Source organism: Lactuca sativa, chromosome 5 (genome assembly GCF_002870075.4).
Source record: "Lactuca sativa cultivar Salinas chromosome 5, Lsat_Salinas_v11, whole genome shotgun sequence".
NCBI classification, from domain to species: domain Eukaryota; kingdom Viridiplantae; phylum Streptophyta; class Magnoliopsida; order Asterales; family Asteraceae; genus Lactuca; species Lactuca sativa.
The window spans coordinates 195,756,581-195,780,925 of record NC_056627.2 but is presented as its reverse complement, the minus strand read 5'-3'; the positions used below and the strand labels follow the sequence as shown (position 1 = coordinate 195,780,925).

At 37.1% G+C, this 24,345-nt stretch overlaps 1 protein-coding gene across 1 annotated transcript; it reads right to left on the bottom strand.

Moving 5' to 3' along the window:
- Positions 1–21,822: 21,822 nt before the first annotated feature.
- LOC111876586 (probable receptor-like protein kinase At5g38990) lies at positions 21,823–24,074 on the bottom strand. Its single transcript, XM_023873139.3, has 3 exons — positions 22,994–24,074; positions 22,312–22,377; positions 21,823–22,230 (listed from the first exon to the last, which is right to left on the bottom strand). Exons 1-3 carry the CDS (start codon positions 24,021–24,023, stop codon positions 21,995–21,997), a joined length of 1,332 nt encoding a protein of 443 aa, XP_023728907.1. The 5' UTR covers positions 24,024–24,074; the 3' UTR covers positions 21,823–21,994.
- Between the last annotated feature and the right edge of the window lie 271 nt (positions 24,075–24,345).

Sequence of the window (24,345 nt, the reverse complement as noted above, 5' to 3'; positions counted from 1 at the left end):
GATAAATCTGAGGTGGCTTGCTAACTCTATTGTAATGATGAAGAGGTAATGAAGTGTCTACATGTTCAACATGAGTCTCATCCTCTGGTTGACGGTTAGAATCATCTAAGGTTCCTTTATTGGTTGGCTCTTGAATCTCTTCAAGGTTAATTATACTCCCAATATCCTCTTTGCATATGAGCTCTCTCTCGCGAAAGATTCTTCTTTGTGCTACAAAGACCACGTTTTCACTAGGCCTATAGAACAAGTATCCAAAAGAATTTTGTGGGTAGCCAATAAAAATACATCTCTCACTTCTAGCTTCCAGCTTGTCATGAGTCTCTCGTCTAAAGAAAGCTTTACAACCCTATAATTTGATGTTTGCTAATGAGGGAACTTTCCTTATCCACATATCGTGAGGTGTTTTGCTGACCTTTTTAGTTGGGACAAGATTGAGGATATGGACTATTATTTATAAGGCTAACCCCAGAAGGAAATAGGAAGAATGGCTTGAATCATCATGGAATGAACCCTGTCAAATAAGGTCTAATTGTGCCTCTCAACTACACCATTAAGTTGTGGTGTCCTAAAAGGAGTTAATTGTGAAACTATTCCACATTCCTTGAGGTAATCATGGAACTCGATACTAAGATACTCTCCTCCTCTATCAGACTGGATCATCTTTATCTTCCTGCCTAGTTGATTCTCGACTTCATGTTTAAACTTTTTGAACTTTTCAAAGGTTTCTGATTTATGTTTGATCAAGTAGATATAACCATATCTACTATAATCATCCGTAAACGTTACATAAATTCAATTAAAATCTCTTATGGTGGATCTGAAGGGTCCGCACACATCTGTGTGTATGAGGTCCAACAAACCATCACCTTTTTCACAAGATCCAGTGAATGGTGATTTTGTCATCTTGCCCAAAAGACAAGATTCGCATTCATCATTTGGCCTTAGGTCAAATGATTCCAAGACTCCGTCCTTTTGGAGTTCGGCGATGCGTTTCTTGTTAATATTCCCAAGGCAACAATGCCACAAGCATGCCTTGTCTAAACCATTAAATGAATCAATGTGAAATACACTATTGCCTAAGCTATCAAAACAAGTTACAGTTTCATACACACCATTACAAGGTAAAGCTTCAAATACAAAACACCATTTTTATAAACTAGAATTTAACCATTCAAGTCATTAAACGAGTAGCGAAAACCTTGTCTCAATAATGCATGAAATGAAATAATATTTCATACCATTTCTGACGAATAGTAACAATCAATCAAACTAATCCTAACATCACCACTAAGCACAAGCTGATAAGTCCCAATCTTGGTAACATGAGAAGATATCTTATTTCCTATGATTAGATTCATCCTCCCATGCTCCACCTCCTCACTTTCTTTTATCCCTTCCAAATAAGAACAAATGTGAAAACTGTTGGATTAGGTGTCTAAGTTCATAACTATTTCTGGAATATACTTGACCCAATTATCATAGTCCATTTAGGTTGCATGGAATCATGCATTTGGATAGACTAAAATGAGAGAAATAACACTTAAGGTTATTAAAATATTATAAGTTCTAATATATTAATAATATTATTTAATTAGTATTGATCAAGAATCAATTAAGTGATGAAAAGGAGACTAATTAAATATATGGGTTGATTGTGTAAATCATCCATACTTATATAGTGGGCTAATGCTTCATGGATTATCAAGTTGGGCTAAAACCCATAGGATGCTCCATGGATGCTCCATGGTGTTTATAGAACCCATGGGGTCATGGAAATGAAAAGTCATGACAATTAGGGTTTACATGGTGTAACCCTAATTGTAACACACTATATAAGCTTCATGTTCTTCACCAAAATCGGCCACTAAGACATACAAGTGAGGGCTAGCCGATTTCTAAGCGTTCTTCATTTCTATCTAAGTTATTCCAAGTGCATTTGCTGTTGTGTGAGACATTTGAGGCATCACACTTGAGGTGCTAGGCTCACAAGGGTCTCAAGGAATCCAAGCAACTAAAGGTATGTATTTCTTACTAACTTTTATGTTTAAAAGTTACCCATGTATGCTAGATAGGTTATGAACCTTGGAAAAACAAATTTGCATGTATCATAGATAAAACATAGATCCAAGGTTTCTAGGGTTGCATGTACACCATAGGAGTGTTAGAATGCTCAAAACCCTTCAGTGGTATCAGAGCCTAGGCTTGTTTGTGTGATGTTTGATGCAAAATTGTAAAAAATTTTAGTTTTTCGACACTTTGCAGCATGAACTTGCCGAGTGCATGGGGGGACTCGACGAGTCCATGAGTAAACTCATTCTACTCGTCAAGTAGATTTTTGCACTCGACGAGTAGGAGCCACATAATGCATTTTTTCGAGTTTTGCTGCTGGAAATGGACTAGAAACATTACCCTAAACTGTTTTGGTGCTATAAAAGTTGTTTTAGATGGTGTAATGGTTATGCTCATCCATTTTCAGTAGCTATTATCAAAATTTCAAGTTTTATATGGTTAATTTTGTGATTCTTGAAATTGGTGATATGCATGTTCATGAACTTATGAGTTTAGAAGATCATAGGAATTATTTGTAACTTACTTGTTAGTTTAATTCTTGATCATTATGTGTTTTAATGGAATCCATAATTTGTCCTCAAGTTATGGATTACCAAAAGTCATTCTTTTAAAGTCCATTAAAGAAACACATAGGTTACATAAAATGAAAAGTCACTCATTTTATTAAACCATTAACTCATAATTTATGAAATGAAAAGTTTTGTAAAGTTACAAAACTTTCCCTCAAGTTTTGGAACATGTAAACTCAGTTTAAATACTTTAGTTCCACCCCCTATAATTTTAAAAGTTAAAATTCAACCCTTATACTTTATAATATTATAAGTTTAATAATAATTATATATGTATAAGAAAAAGTCATTTTACCATTAGTAGGACTTATTCACGAAGCCGGTCTACGAGGGGGGGTATAAGGTTGCTGCCTATAAAATGTCAGCTTAATGGGTGTCCACTCTCACCCACCACTTCCTTGATCGGTGGAGGGTCGTTAGCCGAACGGTTAAGACAAGGAATTTAAATCTTCAATAAAAGTATGATGAATATAAAGTAACTAAATGTTTTTATAAATTCCCAATCTTAGTTACTTTAGGAAAAATGTTAATAAGGTGCTAACCCATGAAATTACACTTTGCACTTTGATTAAGTTGTTAGTGGAGCGTGTGTGGTTAACCGGCACACTAACCTAGACTTAACAAGGTAGGAAAAGGGTAACTTAATATTTATCATAGTATCGGTGGAGCGGGTGTGGTTAACCGGTACATCGATTGAGGGGTAAATATTAATGGTACCAAGTAATTTGCATGGTTACTTCACACCTTGTTTTGTGATCCTCGGCATCCCAGTCACAAAACCTGAAGGGCACAATCAAGATTTAAACATGCCATTGAAAAGTTCAATGAATCTCAAAGAGTCTAGGAGTTTCAAAACCAATTAAAACCTAATAATTTATTTTGTTTTTCATGGTGGAAATGGTGAATCGTCATTTACCTACCTTCAAATATTTTATAGCTTGGATTACGACATCCCTCTTCTAAGTTATAAAATATTGTGTTGGGTACTAGCCTTAATATTACATTTGGGTGTTTTATTAAGAACTATATTTATATCTAATTTAAACTTGTCTTTCTTCTTTTCAGATGTCTTCCAACAATGTTGCTTCTGGCTTAAACCCTACCGGCTCCTTCTCTCTCATGAACCTTTGTAGGAGAGTTATCTTTGATGGATCCAACTTTATGGATTGGATTAGGAACATCAGGATGGTCACTTGGTATGAGGACAAAGAATATGTCCTCGACAAGGAGCTTAAGGAACTTGAGCCGTCTGCTACTCCTGAGGAGATCGCTGGATATTAGGCCCATGAAAGAGATGCTACCAAGGTGGCATGCATCATGTTGGCCACTATGACATCCGAGCTCCAAAAGTCCTATGATGAATACTATCCTTTTGAGATGCACCAGTATTTGATGGACCGCTACCATCAGTGTGCTTGTTAAGAGCGATATGAAATCATCTTCATGTTATGTGGACCGTTTGCTGAAACTGAATGTGAACTTCCCTGAGGAGTTGGCAATAGATATCATTTTGCACTCCTTAGCTTCATGTTATGATCAATTCCGTATAACATACCACATGAACAAGGTGGAAGTTACACTCAGCAAACTTCAAGGACTTTTGAAGACCTTGTAAAGTGGTCTTAAAGGTAAGCCAATTGTTACCACTCCTATTCCTACTGCGGCCCATGTCTTGGCAATCGGGCAAGGCAAAGGAAAGAAGGGAAGAGCCCTTCGAAGGTCACCAAGGGGAAGACCCTTTATGGCTCCTCTTCAAGTGGAACCAAGAAAGGTTTCATCACTCCTTCTGCTAACCCTAAAGAGGCGGAATGCTTCTATTGCCATGAAAAGTTGCTCTGGAAGCAAAACTGCCCAAAGTACCAGCAAGATGTGAAGGATGGGAAAGTAAAACCCAACCATGCAGGTACATACACTATATTGTCTAATAATTCACCCCATTCTAATTCTTGGGTCCCTTATACAGGGTGTGGTATTCACATATGTACTGATTTGCAGGGACTAAGAAAAAGTGAGAATGTGGAGCATGGGAAGATAAACTTGATCATGGGGAATAGGAAAGCTTCACCTGTCAAAAATATTGGAGTTTATTCTTTGTTGCTAAGTAGTAGATTAGTATTATATTTGAATAAGTTTTGTTACTCATCTGAAATGGCGTGAAATATTATTTCCTTTCATGGATTGTAGAAACAAGGTTTTACCTTTTCATTTGATAATGATAGTGGTAGTATTAATGCTTTCTTTAATAATGTTTTTTTTAAAGCATTACCTTGTGATGGTGTATATGAAACTGTGTCGGTTGTTGATAACCTAGGAAATAATGTATTGTGTATCGATTCTTCCAGTAGCTTGGATAAAGCATCTTTATGGCATTGTCTTCTTGGACATGTAAGCAAGAAACACATAGGCTAACTCCAAAAGGATGGAGTCTTGGATTCGTTTGACCTAAAGTCAGATGATATTTGTGAATCTTGTTTTCTTGGGAAAATAACAAAGTCACCCATCACTGGTACTTGTGCTAGGGGTGAGGGTTTGTTGGACCTCATACATACTGATGTGTGTGGACCCTTCAGAACCGCCACAAGAGATGCTAACTGCTTCTATGTGAGTTTTACTGATGATTTTAGTAGATATGGATATGTCTACTTAATCAAGCATAAGTCAGAGACCTTTGAAAGATTCAAAGAGTTCAAGTAGGAAGTGGAGAATCAGTTGGGCAGGAACATTAAGATGCTTCGATCCGATCGAGGTGGTGAGTATATTAGTATAGAGTTCCTTGACTATCTTAAGGAATGTGGGATTATCTCACAATTGACACCTCCCAGGACACCACAGCTTAATGGTGTGGATGAGAGGCAGAATCGAAGCTTTTTGAATATGGTTTGTTCCATGATGAATCGAGCTTTGCTACCAATCTCATTTTAGGGGTATGCCTTAGAGACTTCCGCCCATATTCTTAATCTAGTCCCTACAAAGAAGGTTGCCAAAACACCTCATGAGATGTGGACTGGAAAAGTTCCCAATCTGGACCACAGGAAGATTTGGGGTTACGAGGCTTTTGTGAGGCGCGAGTCTCACAATAAGCTCGAACCTTGAAGTGGGAGGTGTATTTTTCATCGGCTACCTACAGAGATCCTTTGGTTACCTCTTCTACAGACCTAGTGATAATGTGGTCTTTGTAGCAAGGAGAAGAGTCTTTCGCGAGAGAGAATTCATGAGCCAAGGAAAGTGTGGGAGGCAAATTGACCTTGAAGAAATTCAAGAGTCAAGTGATGAAGGAACCTCAAATCCTAGCAATCAACCTGGGGAGGAAACTCATGTTGATTCGGTTGATGAGTCTGTACCTCTGAGGCGTTCCACGAGGGTTAGGAATGCACCTGAGCATTACTATGGTTTCCATATTACTGCGGAAGGTGATACACTTATCAGTGATAGCACATTGGTGAGTCTGGATAAACCTAACAGCTACACGGAAGTCATGGCAGGCCCTGACGCTGCTAAATGGAAAGAGGCTATGGACAGTGAGATACGATCCATGTATGACAATCAAGTTTGGAACTTGGTTGGCAATGTACCAGATCGCAAGACAGTCGGGTGCAAGTGGATCTTCAAGAACAAGACCGACATGGATGGTAATGTACACACTTATAAGGTGCGACTGGTTGCAAAGGGCTTTTCTTAAACTCCGGGAGTTGATTATGATGAGACCTTTTCACCAGTAGCGACGATTAAGTCTATTAGGGTTATGTTAGCCATTGCTGCATTTCATGATTATGAAATATGGAAAATGTATGTAAAAACCGCTTTCCTTAATGGAAAGTTGGTTGAGGATGTTTACATGAGTCAGCCAGAGGGTTTTGTCAGTATAGAGTACCCTAATAGAGTGTGTAAGCTTGAGAAATCCATTTATGGATTAAAGCAAGCACCTTGCAGAAGGAATCTTTGCTTCAACAAGAAGGTCAAAGAATTTGGATTTTTGAGGAGTGAAGATGAATCTTGTGTATATGTCAAGGCTAGTGGGAGTATAGTCAACTTTTTGGTATTGTATGTGGATGACATACTACTCATAGGAAATGACATCCCAACTCTGCAGGAAGTCAAGTCCTGGATTGGGAAGTGTTTCTCTATGAAGGACCTTAGAGAAGCTATATGTACCTTAGGGATAAGGATTTTGGGAGACATGAGTAAAAGACTAGTTGGACCTAGTCAGAGTACCTACTTGGAGAAGGTACTGAATAGATTCAGCATGCAGAATTCCAAGAAAGGAGTGTTACCGATCCAAAGTAACGCCAGACTGAGTATAGCTCAGAGTCCGAGTACAGAGGCTGAGATAGCAGAAATGAGTCGAGTACTGTATGCTTCCACTGTAGGCTCGATCATGTAAGCTATGCTTGTACTCGTCCTAATGTGGCCTTTGCATTGACATTGGTCAACAGATATCAAGGGAACCCTGGCAAGGGTCACTAGACTACGGTAAAGAACATTCTCAAGTACTTGCAGAGGACTAAGGACTTGGTCCTTACTCTCGGTGAGAGTGATGACTTGAGAGTAGTAGGGTATAGTGATGCTAGCTTTTAGACTAATATGGATAATTTCAGCTCTCAGTCAAGCTGGGTCTTTACCTTAAACGGAGGAGCAATTTCTTGGAAAAGTTCCAAGCAGGAGACGGTGGGTAATTCAACTTGTGAATCAGATTATATAGCGGCAAGCGAGGCAGTAAAGGAGGCTATATGGCTAAAGAACTTCATTGGAGACCTTGGAGTTGTACCAGCTATAAAGGAGCATATAGAGATTTTCTGTGATAGTGAAAGCACAGTTGCCTTAGCAAAGGAACCAAGTGATCACGGGAGATCCAGATACATCGACAAAAAATATCATTTCATCAGATATCGAATAAAAGAAGGACTCCTCGCGGCAAAGAGGGTATCATCGGATGAGAACCCGACAGATCTCCTCACGAAGGGACTGGGTAGGGTTAAACATCTCCAGCATGCAAGGCGCATAGGGCTGAAGGATGATATTAGTTTTAGTAGTTAGATAGATTTGAAATGTGTAAAGTGTACTTGACATTTGATGATGAATAAAAGTTGTATTTACTTATGAGTAAAGTGTTGCTATCCTTTGTCAATCGTTTACTATCATTTCATTTTGCATGTTTTGACTTCCAGAATAATTATGTTATGTTATTTCATAGTATTCAAATTCTCCATAGTCGGTCATATGTTGGAAGTAGATATGAATCAAGACTGTCATGGGTTGGCTTGTAGAGGTCTAAGATGTTGGACATAAGTGGTGCTACAACACTCATGAGTGCTCATAAGTTCTGAGTATTGGATTCAACCCGCACTCACTGGTATCACTTCATGGAATTTATGTCGCGTAATCGTGAGATGGTAATATCATATAAGTCTTCAAACCTAGAGATATGACTTGTTGGTTATACATTAATTGTATGAAAACGCATTGGTAACTCGATGTTATAAAACGTGCCTTTGTGTATGATTCAACAAGTAGTTGAACAAGCATATGAGTCGAAGTTTATCTGTTCCTTATTAGATTAGAAGCGATATCTGGGCCCCTCGATGATTTTGTGTTGACCCATGTATCGGGCCTGGCCATAACTAAGTTGATGTGTTCAATTAAGTTCTATGTCAAACAAATCAGAAATCGAGAAACAAATTGCGAGACATTAAGTAAGACATTGTTCCATGTATTTGTTTGGATGATATCTAGAACAGAGGATTATATGATCACTTATCTTAAATGGCGTATCATCATCATCTCAGTTCTGCGAGACCTTGAAAGAGCTATGATTGTTGATCGTTTCTTGAATTCATTCTTGCAGTTATAGTTATTCGACTTATCCAAGTGGGAGACTGTTAGATTAGGTTTCTAAGTTCATAACTATTTCTGGAATGTACTTGACGCGATTAGCATGGTCCATTTGGGTTGCATGGCATCATGCATTCGGATAGACTAAAATGAGAGATATAACACTTAAGGTTATTAATATATTATAAGTTCTAATATATTAATAATATTATTTAATTAGTATTGATCAAGAATTATTTTGGAATTAATTAAGTGATCAAAAGGAGACTAGTTAAATATATGGGTTGATTATGTAAATCGTCCATACTTATATAGTGGACTAATGCTTCATGGATTATCAAGTTGGGCAAAAACCCATAGGATGCTCCATGGTGTTTATAGAACCCATGGGTCATGGAAATGAAAAGTCATGACAATTAGGGTTTACATGGTGTAACCCTAATTGTAACACACTATATAAGCTTCATGTTCTTCACCAAAATCTGCCACTAAGACATACAAGTGAGGGCTAGCCGATTTCTAAGTGTTCTTCATTTCTCTCTAAGTTATTCCAAGCGCATTTGGTGTTGTGTGAGACATTTGAGGCATCACACTTGAGGTGCTTGGATCACAAGGTTCTCAAGGAATCCAAGCAACTAAAGGTATGTATTTCTTACTAACTTTTATGTTTAAAAGTTCCCCATGTATGCTAAATAGGTTATGAACCTTGGAAAAACAAATTTGCATGTATCATAGTTAAATATAGATCCAAGGTTTCTAGGGTTGCATGTACACCATAAGAGTGTTAAAATGCTCAAAACCCTTCAAAAACCACATCCTGTAACAAGGATCCAAGAACGAGTAGATGGTGATTTATTAGTTTGAATAGTGTATATACCTGCTGATGATGGCTCCACTTTGCCATCCTTGATGTCTTGCAAGTATTTGTGGCAGCTCCTCTTCTATTGTCTAAGTTGGGCCTCGCCTTTGGCCCATTGCTCGACGAACTTGCTTGGGACTTGTTCTTCCAATTAGCTTTGGGAGCAACATCCCATTGCTTCTCTTTGCCTTGTCCAATGGAGAGAACGGGAGCATTAGTAGAAGTGGCCGAATTCTTTCCCTTCATTCCCAAGTTAGTAGTCTATAGCAAGTTGTGGAGTTAGGCCAATGTGGTTTCCGCGTTGTTCAGATGATATGCCAATATGAACTGATCATAAAAACTTGGCAAGGAGTTGAAGACCATGTCAATGGACAGCTCTTCGTCAAAGTGAACATTAAGCCTAACAAGGTGTTCCATGTATCTTTGCATTCTCTGCACGTGGTTGTAGACAAACTCTCCTTCTTTCATCTTGCAAGCCATTAGAGACTTGAACACTTCATATTTTTCTTCAAGAGCTCTCTTGTGGTACTTTTCCAGAAGGTCATTGTTCATCTCAAATGGATAGTAGTCCTCATAGAACCTATGCAATTCAGGAGACATTGTAGCAACCATGATGCAAGAAACTTTTGTTGCATCATCATAGTGTTTCTTGTAGGAGGCTACTTGTTCAGGAGTAGCAGTGACTTCATCGATTTCAACGAGATTTTCATCAAGGACATATTATTTTCCCTCGAATCGAAGAGCCATCTTGATATTGCGCATCCATTCATTGTAGTTGGTGCCATCAAAGGTCACCTTGGACACAATGGAGAGTAGGGAGAAACCCGTATGGTGGGTAGACAATGATGGAGCAGAAGCATCACCAGGATTAGACATCTATAGAGAAAAAGAATAGTTTTAGTTAGATGACAATTATCTTTAATATTTTAACCCAGAATAAACAATTAAGGATAGGATCCAAAATAAAAATTCACAACTAAGAAGAGGGCTGTCGTAATCTTATTGCGAATTTAAGAAGGTAGGTAAAAGCAATTTACCAATTTCGAACTATGAAATTCCTAGATCCTTTGAGATTCATTGAATCTATTAATGGCATGTTTAATCTTGGATTATGCTCTTCTATTTGTGACTGGGATACAAAGAATCACACACAATATATGAATAAACATACAAATATGCTTGGCACTCTCGATGTCATTTATCATCTCATTTTTAATGTGCCGATTAACCACACACGCTCCATTAATCAATGATAATTTTCGAGATACTCATTATTACTCTTTATAGTCACTATTAGTATGTCCGTTAACCACATACGCTCCACTAACTACTATAATGTATAATGTGCTATTTTATGGACTAACATACTTTTCACATTTTTCCTAGAGTAACTAAGAGTGAGATTTTATAAAATAGTGTAGTTACTTAATCACATTATAATTTTAATGAAGTTAATGTCCTATCAGATCCATTCTGCTAACGACCCTCCACCAAACAAGGAGGCGGTGGGTGAGAGTGGACACCCATTCAACTATCATTTTATAGGCAGTTTCCTTATACCCCCTTATAGTTCGGCTTCGTAAATGAGGCATACTAGCGATCTGACTGAATTAGTCTTATACATATAGTAATTAACTTTTAATATTATATATATATATATATATATATATATATATATATATATATATATATATATATATAACTTTTTCTAAAAACTTTTCTAAAATACTAGGTTTACTAAATTTTCAAAATTGAAGAATTAATTTAATTTAAATAAACCAATTAATATTTGACATTAGTTATTAGAATTAATCAATATATAAATTATTTACATACCTAAAAAATTAATTATCTTAACAAATTAAATAATTAATATGGTCAAAGATTTATCTCCTAATTTGTAGGCTTTTATTTAATTATCAAATATGCAGAAAATTCGAATTTGCTAAATATTAAAACAGATAGTTACCAAATAAAAGGCATACAAAACAGATTAGGCATATAAACTCGAAAAAATCGAATTGTTTAGATCTCACGTCGTGAGCATTAATCCTCACATCGTGAGATGCAAAAAACCGAAAAAATTTTGTTTGATCAATTCACTAATGTGCAATTCGATGAAAGACAACCATATGTAACGTCCCAAAAATTAAGATTAAAAATTTCGATTTTTAGACTAATAAAACCATTATACTAAACAATATCATAAAAAACCATAGTGAATCAAAGAGTATCACTAAACATCCAAGTACATCAGAGTCTTGTAATATGTGCAACAATGTGGTGTGTGCAATGCAGTCATCCTGAGCCCTTCCTTTTTTGAAATAAAAGTACCTCAAACAAAAAATGAAAACCGTAAGCACAAAACTTAGTGAGTTCCCCAAAGCACCACATACCATACATATCAAACATATAATAGACACCGCCCGTCATCGGGCCCCGCCCAACATCGAGCCTCGCTCGGCAAACAAATCTATCAGTCATCAGGCCTCGCTTGGCATCGAGCCCCACCCGGTATACATATAAATATATAAACATATAATCATACAAACACATGCAATAATCACAAAGATAAATAACGTACAAGATAGTCATAGGGCCCCGCCCAACATCGGGCCCAACCTAGTAAGCATATAAACACATATCACATGTAAGAGTCACGCAAAGAACTAGCATCCTAAACATCACAAACCATGGGCCAACATTGGTGCCTTCGACCCACTAAACATAGTGAGGAAACTCACCTCAAGCCATTAAATCTCTTAATAAATCTCGATCTTCTGATCTGGGAATTCCCGCGCCCTAACACTATCAAATAATATCCAATTAATAATTAGATCTCAAACCATAATATCCAGGGTAAAAGACCATTTTACCCTTTTCTTATTTGACCCAAAACCAAGGCCCAACCTAGTTGCTCAAAAATCCCAATTCCTACATGGTATCACAAGGCCCAATATGGCCTAACTTTCTAATTAGGCCCAAAAACCATCATGGATCCAATTCCAAGAAAGCCCATAGTTTATTCATGGCCCAAAGTCTGAAGTCCAACGGCCCAACAAGTCCCAAACCCTAAAAGGCCCAAAATAGCCCTGCCTATTAGGAACGTACTCCCCACATACTCACCCCTGAAGCACTACATACAAGCAGATGATGCATAAAAATAGCATTACACTGAGCGTACTCCTACGTACACCCAATGTACTCATAATATGCCCAAAAATCCCTATTAAGATCTTATTGGGTTAAATCAAGCCGTCCAAACACAGATCTGATCCCTAGATAAGGTCTTAAACCATAAAGTTGCCAACTTTATCCCCTTACATGCCTTAATGGAACCCAAAACCCATTTTATCCTTCTAGACCCATAATACGAACACCAACTTAATCATGACTCACACAAACCCCTCAAGATGACATTTTTATGCACCCACAACCTCAGAAGTGCTAAGATCCAACATTCTAAGCTCTTAGAGCAACTCATAGTCACAAGGATGACTCTAAGAAGCAAAATAAACCCAAGACATACTCTAGACTAGATCTAACAAATAAAGTCATCAAGTTAGAAACTTTTTACCTCTTGGAAGTTAATGAAGATGATCAGAGCTTGGATCCACAAGCTACATGCCAATCAACGATTCCAACAAGAACTCCTTCTACTCCATGGCACACCAAAATCACACCAAAAACCACAAAATGCTCAAATGGAAGCTACGATTTTGAATATAGGGTTTAATGGGATGGAGGCTGAAGATAAGAGGGATTGGAGTTGAGTTAATATCATTAAATAGGGTCCAAGACCCTAAATTAGAGTTTACATGAGGCTGGAGTATGCCCTGCATATGCTCAATACGCCCAACGTACTCTAATAGGTGTCGTGACCCCCCTGCCTAGTACACCCATGGTACTCCATATGTACACCCGCGTACTAGGATTAACACAAAGTCACCAAACTTCTGAAAGCCACAAATTCTTCGCTCTAAATCCGTTTTTGATGATCCTTATATCCACAGAAAGGTAATAAGAAGCTCTACACTTCTCTCAAAACCCCCTTGCTATAAAACTTTCTAAACAAAAATCCAAAATTCATAAAAGGCCCGAACTGTCACTTTACTGATATACTCTTGGACTCCAAAAAACAAACGGAACTCCCAGATCCTCTAACGTACATTATCCACACTCAAAGGGGTCTAAGTTTCTTTCCCAAAGGCCCTAATCCTTATGATAATCAGTCTTTGGGTCATGAACTCGAGTTATCAAATGACACGAAACAAGGTGTTACAACTCTCCCCCATTTAAATTAGATTCCTTCCTCGAAATCATTCTTTACTACTTCCTCTGTCATGCTAGACAATCCTGCCCAAACTTCTTGAATTCTGATCAAGACTGAAGAATCATCCTTTGCCAACGACTGCCTCCCACACCTGCCATCCAAGCCCCGCCTTGGTAGAGTTTGCTTATACCTCCGAGAGAATGAAATTTAACACCCTGCCCTCAGCCCAAAAGAAGGGAGCCCATTAGCCCTACCTGAGAACTGAAACAACTACCTTACTCCTCACAACGGGAATACCTCATAACAAAGCGACAACTATTCAAAGTAGGAACTTTCCGAAAACATGAACCCATCAATATAAACTCCAACAGATTATTCCTTAAGACTACTAATCATTCCTTCATCGCACCCACCCCCTCTAGTCTCTGACTAGGAATACCATTCTACTATGCAAAAAAAATGCTCAAAATATACTGATAGTGAATTTCACCATATCCCTAATTCGAAAGTGACGCCTAACAATCTCACATATGCGCTTGACTTCCTGGCAAGTCATCACCGACCTGATGATCTCACGAGCATAAGGATGGTCAATCCAAAAATTCTTACATTGCATCCAAATCCCGTGTCATCTCAAGTGTACCTCTACCTGACAAATCGTTCGAGACATTCACAATGCACTTAATGCCTCAAGATTCCATAACCGGTGCCTAGCATTGGTAACCAAACTCCTGATAGACAACCCTCAAGAAACCAATGTTCACAATGCAACCACTTTGTAAGCAGCTACAAGTGAATGCCCAACATTTCTAACAACCTTTTACTTTCCACATGATCCAAACAAGCTGGTCACTGAATCTCCCGACTTTCACAATGCTAAAATACCCGAATAACCAAAGAAGCTAATGATCCAAGACCTAAGAATCTCAGTAAAAAAACTATCGAGTCCTACCCATATAAAACATACAACTACTGGTTCACAGTAGATTACGACACCTGCTATCCACTAAATGATAGGCTCACGATACTAAACCGGTATTGCTGCCATCACATCCATAGCCTGAAGACTCGTGACCAACACCACCAGGACCTATAGATACCTAACCATCAGTCCACCGAATTGCAGGGACCTAAACATATCCCTCTCAATGCTATCCAAACACATATCGACCATACCCTTTCTATCACACACAATTCCTTTCACAGTACAGACTGATATCAATGCAAAACTAGACGAACCACAACCATTAATAGAAACATCCTCATGGACGATTGATACAAGATCCCACACCTCGATTGAAACTGAACAGATTCCACCATTACGTAACTACCTTGAGAAAACTCCCAAAGTGATCTAGAAATGAAGCCAAAACCTGAGCTGCTATGTACCAAATTCCACACCACAATTGGGGGGTAACCATACCTAGAAACCAAAGAAAATATAAAACACACGGAACTTGACAATAGGTCAATGCATACTTTGAAATTCAATTGATACAACTTGTAACTTTTAAAGAACCTCTGTTTTTGATGATGAACGAGAAGACCAACGATCGAGAATTCATTTGTAACAACCCGGAATTTTCATTCGGTCAAACCCTAAAAGTCAATCACTTCTTATTATAAGTTAATGTCATTATTTCTTATTTTAGAAAATTTAAAGTTCGTTTGATTATTTTAATATTATTCTTTAAGCGAATGGGTGAAAGAAAGTGTCGTCTCGGGTTTTCAAATTTAAAAACCGCAAACACCTTGTGTCTTAGAAGTTCACGGCCAAACTTTTATGTTTGGGTCGGAAAATCATCCAAAAACCGTGAACTCATGCATAAGCATGAGTTTACTCCTCAAATTAGTCACTTTTCATTATTTCACCCTAATAGAGTAAACTCAAAAAGAGTAAACTCAAAAACCCTCTCAAGTATCATCCTAGAATTAAATCAAGATCTTCAAACTTGTAAGTGTTCTAGCCATTCCAAGTTGATATAACACTTAATCTAGTGTTTGTGCATCTATTCATCCATTCATTTTTGTGTTTTGATTAGATTTCCAAAAACACCAAGAACACCAAGAACACACACTAAGTGTTCTTGGACTTTTAGCATATTTCATGCTTCCTTATAGTAAGTACTTCCATCCTTTAGTCTTATTAAGTTAGTATTACATGTTAGCATCAAGAAAATATGCCAAGAACACAAGGAATAAGGTGTTCACGGTCCAAGAATGTTCTTGGGCCGTAAACACCAAGAAAGGCACCAAAGAGTGCCTAAGTCCTTTATCTAAGCCCTAGTTTGATGTTTAAGCCTTCCTTGATATGTTTAAACCTTCCCTTGATGTGTTTAAGCCTTGAAAAACACCAAATTCCACCATTTTTATGTGTTTACGATATAGGGAGCTCCCAAAATCGTAAACACCCTTAAGTGTGTTTATTTGGGCCATATTCCTTCCTTAGGCCTAAAAACTAACCTAGACAATTACCTAGATGAGTTAAGGAATTGAAAAATAGCAATACCAATTTCCATATGGGTTTAAGGTAGGAAACCCAAAGGGAAATGACCATGAGGCCGTAAACTCCTCAAAGGAGTGTTTTGTTGCCCTAGTCCCTTCCAAAGGCCTAACCACCAAGTAGAAATGCTTCAAACTTGTAAAACCTCAAAACAACTTATGGTCATAAGCTGTAGAGCTTACGATCGTAAACCCTTGAGTTTACTGTCGTAAACTCCTTGGGTAATGGTCATTAAAACCGTAAACTCCAAAGGAGTTTACCCTTGGACCCTAAACACTTTAGCCTTGACCTACAACAACTTAGATGCCATCCTTAGGACTAATAACACCTATGTAAGGTGTTTAGCATGTTTTAGAAGGTCTTATCATGATCAATTAGTAGTTTAAAACTAATTGGGTACATATATGTGTGATTGTATGTTAACTAGGATCATAGAGTGTGTTCAGGACTTCACTTGACACCTAGCAATCCTACATCTTCCGTACATCCGAACCACTCACTACAGGTGAGTTCATACCCCTTAATCAATGATTAAATGATTTTAAATGCTTTAATGGGGTGGGGGGGGGGGGAATACAAGTAGAAAACAACATGTTATTAAATCACTCATATGTATTTATAACTGTGTTTTCATCCAGCAAATTTCACATACTTCAAAATGTGATGCATTAAATGGTTTTCTATCTTAAAAATAATTTGTTATCAAATGTATTACTTTTGAAATGTTTATTAAAATGACATCAAGTCATTGTTAATTATTGTTCAAAACTCTTAAATGTCTTACAAAAACTTTTTCATCTACTTGAACAAAACTATATCTATACACTTATGTACTTATATATGTATTGATATGATAGTTTTCAGCCTTCATTCAGTTTCCCACACTCTTGTGTAGCAAGGGTGTATAATCCTGCTTGGACAATCAATTACCTTCCAGTTAACTATTATAGGGATCGTTAGGAGATACAAAACATTATTCCTATTACAAGGAATTACACCAGAGTCAGTTCATTCATGAGTCTATACTATACCTTACAGGTTACATGAATACGTCTACATCGATACACTTACATGAATACATTTACATATATACATTTATTTGTATACACTTACATGGATACTTGTACCTAGATTCATTAGGATGATTTACTAGTACATTATGTGTAAATTGTTCTGCCTATCCTAATTCAAAAGGATAACTGTACGAGACTAACCATTCCGGAACCCACCTGTTAGCAACAGAGGTAATGAACATCTATGGATGCCTACGGTTAATACTTATATTAGGAGTACCTTTACGGGACTAACCATTCCTTAAACCTGCTGCTAGCTACAGAGGAAAATGAACAATCTACGGATGTTCAAGGTTATACCTTTCGGCAGTCGCGATGTCGAGTTGATCCTAATGCAAAAGGAAAACACCTACATGATTATATTTTTCCTACTACTTTATTTTGTGATACATTGACATAAACGATGAGTTACACTAAGTACTGTTAGTATTATTCAAAAAAGAAGAAAAACCATCTTTGTTATAGCAAAACATACAGGTCTTGGTAGAAGACTACTTTCATACATACATGTCTTGGTAGAAGACTACTTTCAAAACATTCGGGTCTTGGTAGAAGACTACATTTTATACTAGTAGGAAATATGGGATTTTCTAGGGTTTTTCATACTTATATCAATTGATTCATTCAAAGATTTTCATGGCATTCATAACAGCTTTCCAAAAAAAGACAATGACACTTAAATACTTATGAATTCACCAGCTTTAGGCTGATACTCGCTTTCAAAATAACTTGTATTCTCAGGCCACCAGTAGACATGTACGATGGCCAGGTTTTGAGAAGAAGGAGCACAGACAAGACTCGTCTTTTATTTTGATTACCTATTTTGGTGTCTTATTACAATGAAAGAACACACATGTATTAAAACTTTACTTTTAATGTAATGGATGATGTTGTTGCTTGTTTATTACTTTACACTGTTGTGATACTGTACACGACGTCCTCCACCCCGGAATGTTTCTACCGTTCTCGGTTTTGGGGTGTGATAGCATTGAAAACTAACCCAATAACCCATTGCACTACTTGCACCAAAACCCACGAGAGACTAAGCATACCAACTCTAAAGTTGATCTAATGATCAATACTTCCCACGCTAGAACAGGGATATCAATCTATACAACGAGTTGGGGAATTCCCTAAGTACTTGATGCTCAACCTGAGCGTCCCAAACACTTCTTGATCTATTCATCGATATTCTAAAAGGGCCCACTGGCTACAACAAGCTCCTTACCTAACATATTCTTGCCGCAAAGATGAATCTTGCCTTCCTGAATACATACATCTGATGACAACTTGCTTTGCCCCTCTGTCATGACCAAATTCTAAAACAAAGTTCCATATGCCCGAACCACAAATCCCTAAGACCCATTTTTCTGAAATAATAAACTCAATGTAGCAATAATCCTTAAACCAAAATAGCCGGTTCTCCCCCACTTATGATTCAAACTACCACCAAATAACATTGCAAACATACCACATCTCAAATTATTCTTCCAGATAAGGACCAAGCGAACACATGTTACCTTAGATCTCAAATGGAAACCTCGAAAACCTCCTAATCATGACCACCTCTAATATTAGAATCCCATGAAAATGCACAAACAATAATTCTGTCCACTCATGACACCCATTCTCTATCAAGAAACAAATGAACTACCACATACCTCGCCTAATTCCCATCATACAATCCATCGCGAGCATTATCCATAATTATAAGAAGCATCGTTCTCTTAGTCAGGATATATCAGAGACAACAGAAGTTGCTATAATTGATTCACTTCCCTTGGTTCTTGAAACAATCAACTAGAACCTTACCTAACTAATCCCAAGAAAGCAGACCCCAAATCTCATCTCATGGCAACCGTACCACAAAACCCTTTTGTGCATTCCTACGCTGCCATACCTGTCGACAAAGAAAACCACAATTTTCTAGACTCACGTTGGGACTACATCCTATCTTTGAAAATTACATGCCTATTCTTTATCTTTCTCTCTCTCTCTCTCTCTCTCTCTCTCTGTCTCCCCCTCTCTCTCTCTCTCTCTCTCTTTCTCTCCCTCTCCCTCCCTCTCTCTCTCTCTCTCTATTTTACCCTTATTGATGATAATGACATCCCAATCCATCTGCTAATCACGTAATCTCCAGATGCAATCCTCAAGCCATTCATCACACTCACTTCCTTCTTGAGTCTCGCGACTCATCTGTTACTACTTGAGCAAGGCCCTCCAAACCGTAGCATCAGCTACTTTTGATGTTTCTGTACCATCAAAACCCAACAAACATGGCTACTGAGGCCTGAACAATCATCTGACCCATCCTCATCTTGGACAATCATACCCGATAACCAATAAAGGTGGACATACACTACGATGAATCATGGTGCCAAATCATTCCCTTTTCCCTAACCAGTTCCTTAGAATCCCCCAAATTTTCCTCGACTCGATTATGGATCCTGTGCTACTAGTAGTACGGGCCCAATACTACTTGCATACCTATCTGTACTCTCCTCAAGAATCATCTCGGGTCTTCTAAGTAACTACCCCTATCCATATCTGTCCTATCCATTCTTATACGCCTGTTCTCAAACGAATACCCATCGTTAAACAACACATGCCATCCCACTACAGCACATCCTAGGCTCTCCTATGTTCCTGACCTCACCCTGCCACCAGCTGTCGAAGAACTCCTAATAGTGACAGTTAACCACTTCATGAATATAATCACATACATCAAAGCTTAGATAATCCTTCGAGTATTACTTATCCTATCTAACTCCAAATAATAACCCTTTAAATTTTCAATTCTCAATATAATTACATACCATATATTTAAAATTATATTATATTAAAAACAATATTAATATTATTGGTTCGGTTTTTGATGAAAACCATAACCGAACCATATGTATTTGGTTAATCAAAATTAGAAACTGAACCATATCTTTTAGTAATGGTTCGCTAAAAATGGTTCGGTTATATGAGTTAACTTGGTTATGGTTTGGTTTTTCGGTAAATATGCTCACCCCTACTTCTACCTCATCACTAATTTCACTATTTAAGATTATATGGGATTTAGTGTTTATAAACCTTTCCCTAGTTCAACTATGAAAATAAAGATTATCAAGAGAATAAGAAGCTCTACGTTGGATTTAAGTAAAGATCGAGGTTATTGCAATTATCATTTGATTCTCCTAAAGTTCCTTCAAGTTGATGTTCAAGACCCCTTTAGGGACGTTCTCCCATGCGTAGAGGACCTTTTAAAGGTGTTGAATGTGCTTTTAAAGGATGAATGGGTGTTGAATGTGCTTTTAAAGGACGAATGGCCGATTTACCTTTAAATCAGGCTTATAAACACTAGACAACATTACACGAGATGTGTTTCTCATAACACAACTGTGTTTTGGCTTATATATGCACATAATAGCATTTTACCAACATATCCAAGAGTTATTATCATACAACCAACTTTTTTTAAAGAATAACTACACTTAGTTTACTAGGGCTGTTCATTATTTGGATAAAACCGAATTATCCAATTGGACAATTTGGATTAGGCTATTTGGTTCGGATATTCAGATTTTTGGATTGGTTTTCAACAAAACCGAATGATTATTTTGGATTTCGGATTGATTTTGGTTTATAAAATAAGAACCGAATAGTCCAAAAAAACCGAATAAACATTTAGTATTTATTTATTTATAAGATATATCTGTAGTTATCTATTAATTTTGTAATTTATTTTTTCAAATAGGTTCAAAACATTTCACCCAATAAAAAACCATCAATATGTATTATCTCTCGAAAGTTTTCTATCTATAAAATATTTAATTATAATATATCTGCTTAGTAGTTGTTAAAAATTTTGAATCACAACTAAATAATTTTTTTCGCTTCTTGTGTAAAATTGGGTAATATTATAATTATATGTTGTTTTAAAATGTTTTGATTTTTGAAAACCGAATTATAAAAACTGATCCAACCGAATTGTAATTGGATCGGATAAGATCGGATTTGAATTTAGTTTGGACTATTCGGATCCATGTTTTGAAAACCGAAATCAATTTGGATTCACTTGATTGGATCGGATCAAACTCATCAATCCAAATGAACACCCCTATAGTTTACTGCTACAGATCCTCAAAATAGGATGTTATATTTATCAGTTTTAAATTTAATTAGTACATTCATTAGAAAATAATTGCAATAATTAGTTTTTTTGGAGGTATCGTGCTCCTCCCTGAGCAAGAATAGTATGAAATGTCATTAGAAATCATGACATAGATCCATTGAAGGATTATCGCATCAAGACGGGACCAACCTTCACTGGGCTCGGTTATTGCTTACTTGGTGGTATCGGTGGTGGTTGTAGGGGTGGGGGGGTACGATCTATCACTTGAAATGCTCGGAATTTTTTTTTTAAAAGGCAGCCCATGATGTATATTGACTTTTCTCCATCTCAAGGGTGATGGGTATAAAGTTCTTAATATTAGAGATAGTGACCGCCGAGGTGGAATTTGTTGGTGGCCATGGGAGGTAGGAGAGAAGAGACAAAGTGGAGGTGTTGGGAAGGCAGAGATCAGCGGTTGGTTGATGGAAGAAAGCCGATGTGAGAGAAGAAAAAATTATAGGTCAAGGATCTAGAAAGAATCTAATATCATAAAAGAGTTAATTATATGCCAAAATACATTCTTAACGTCCTTATATATACAAGAGGATTGGGTAAAATTAAGGAAACTAGAGTCCTAATCTAATGCAACAAGATAATTACAATAATAATAAAATATGGTTATCTAATAAGTTTTATGGTGAGACCATAGAAATAGTTTATAAAGCGTCATCTTCCATGTTTTTCTCATGGTACTGCTGTTTCCTGTCCTTGACAATGCGGTTCTTTTCTTCACTCAGTTTCTTAGATACCAACCCAAGTGACTCTTCGAGTGCTTTCATATGCTTCTGTCCCTTTGCAATTTTAACAAGTTGGCTGTCATCATATGTTTGCTTTAATTGGTTGACAATCTTCTCTTGATGAGAAATCATCTCAGACTTCAACTTTGATTTTCCTATACAGTGGAAAACAAACATATTACTTTTGTTAATGTGCTTTAATTTCACTTGCAATGTTGATAGTTCCAAACTCAAACCTTCATTATAGTTTCTGTAAGTATTCCATCCACCACGAACCAAGTGTGTTATGCTTAGGGGGCAAGCTGCACAAGAGTTTGATGTTATAATTAACAAGAAGGATTTTTTATTTTTACTCCCAACCACAAATAAAAGGTTTTAGAAGTATTGTATGATATCACAGAATATATCTTTCAATAGAACAAGTCTGTTCTGAGCTTTTACAAATAACCCATATGAATGTGAAATAAGGGTTGTCACCAATATTGAGGGACATGACATGTGGAAATTGATAAAAAGATGTACGGGTTTTGTCACCTCTGGGAAAACCAAATTAAGATGCCTTCCCCTCGATGAATCAAAGGTCTCTTATAGGGAAACGATGGTAAGTGTTTCCATTAAGGAAGAACTAGAAACTAATAATGAAGTAAAAGAATTATAATATTAATATAAACTCTATAGACAGAAAAGAAGTTTAGATTGAAAATGGGTGACCATTTGGTGTTAAGTATGAAAATCATAATGTATCGTTGATCTCTACTAAGTGAAAGATCTTCTATTCAACAGTAAATTGATGATGTGGGAATTCAAATGGACACATACTGATTTTAGTGAACACATACTGATTTTACAAATGTTCTTCAATACATTTATATATGCAAAAATCCACAGGTAAGGTAAAACAGAAAAAGAACATAATACCAGATTTTTCCCCATTGGAACGAAATGGAAACATTAGCCCCTTATTACCAAATATTCTCATGCCTGAAGGGTGCAATTTGTTGCCGACTTTCTCTTGTAAGGCTAGCACAGACTCAAGACAAACCACAACCTCAGCCATTGTAGGCCGTTGCTTGGGATTGCTATCCAAACACGAATCTGCAATCCGTGCAAACTCCTTCAAACTTTTAGGCATGATTCCCTCCCTTATATTAGAATCAACTATTTGCTCAAGCTTATCTTCTTTGATAGATTCTTGAGCCCATCTTACTAAACCCCAATGTTCCTCATCAAGACTTTTATCCACCGCCCGCTTTCCACTAAGGACTTCAAATAAAACTACCCCAAAGGCATACACATCAGACTTTCTCGTCAGCCTACCAGTTGTGAAGTAGTCTGGATCTAGATATCCAAAAGTTCCTTTCACAACAGTATTTACATAAGTGGAAGGTTGATTTATTGGACCTAGTTTGGACAAACCAAAATCTGAAATCTTAGCATTCCAGCTTTCATCTAACAATATATTAGAGCTCTTCACATCGCGATGTATAACTCCATGCTTTATACCCGTACCAGTGTGAAGGTAATCTAACCCACGAGCGACCCCTATACATATTTTGAGTCGTTGCACCCAAGGTAAATTAGTCTGAAACTTGTGAAGATGATCTTCAAGGCTTCCATGGGGCATGTATTCGTAAACAAGGATCATTTCTTGCCTATCATTGCAATAACCAATCAAAGGTACTAAATGACAATGTCTTAACTTAGTGAGGATCGCAACTTCAGCCCAAAACTCTAATGCTCCTTGATTAGAAGTTGAATCCAACCGCTTGATGGCAGCAATGAAATGAGTTTCTCCATTTGTGATGGTTCCTTTGTAAACTATGCCGAACCCCCCACGCCCAATTATCAATGACTCATCAAAGTTTCGGGTTGCCAAGTGAATCTCAGAAATGGTAAGCTGACGACACTGTTGTGGCAACTCTATGGATGAGGAGGATTCAGCATCCATACTGGTAGGAAAGGGGTTCTTAGAGATGTGAAATTATAGGACTAGAGTTTGGAAGGTATTTCCAAATGTATGATCGATCATATAGTTATATGCACTAGGGTCATGGGTGAAAGCATCTTGATATTTTTATTGCTTATTCATAGTCAAACATACATATTTAATATTACTTACTCATAGTCAAACATACGATTTCATATTCCTGGACACACAAAAGAGGTTGGTTTGACATTTTCTAGATATGACAGTATTAGTGTTCACGTCACATTGATTCACTATTTATGTTTAACAATTGAAAGCTCACCATCACCACCTGTTGTCAAGA

What these genes read in the sequence shown, in the direction of transcription:
- LOC111876586 (XM_023873139.3), bottom strand. Translation starts at nt 24,023, where the DNA reads ATGGATGCTGAATCCTCCTCATCCATAGAGTTGCCACAACAGTGTCGT. An exon ending in TTCCAATGGGGAAAAATCTG is followed by an intron (nt 22,378 to 22,993) that starts GTATTATGTTCT and finishes ACTCTTGTGCAG; the next exon opens with CTTGCCCCCTAAGCATAACA. An exon ending in TTACAGAAACTATAATGAAG is followed by an intron (nt 22,231 to 22,311) that starts GTTTGAGTTTGG and finishes TCCACTGTATAG; the next exon opens with GAAAATCAAAGTTGAAGTCT.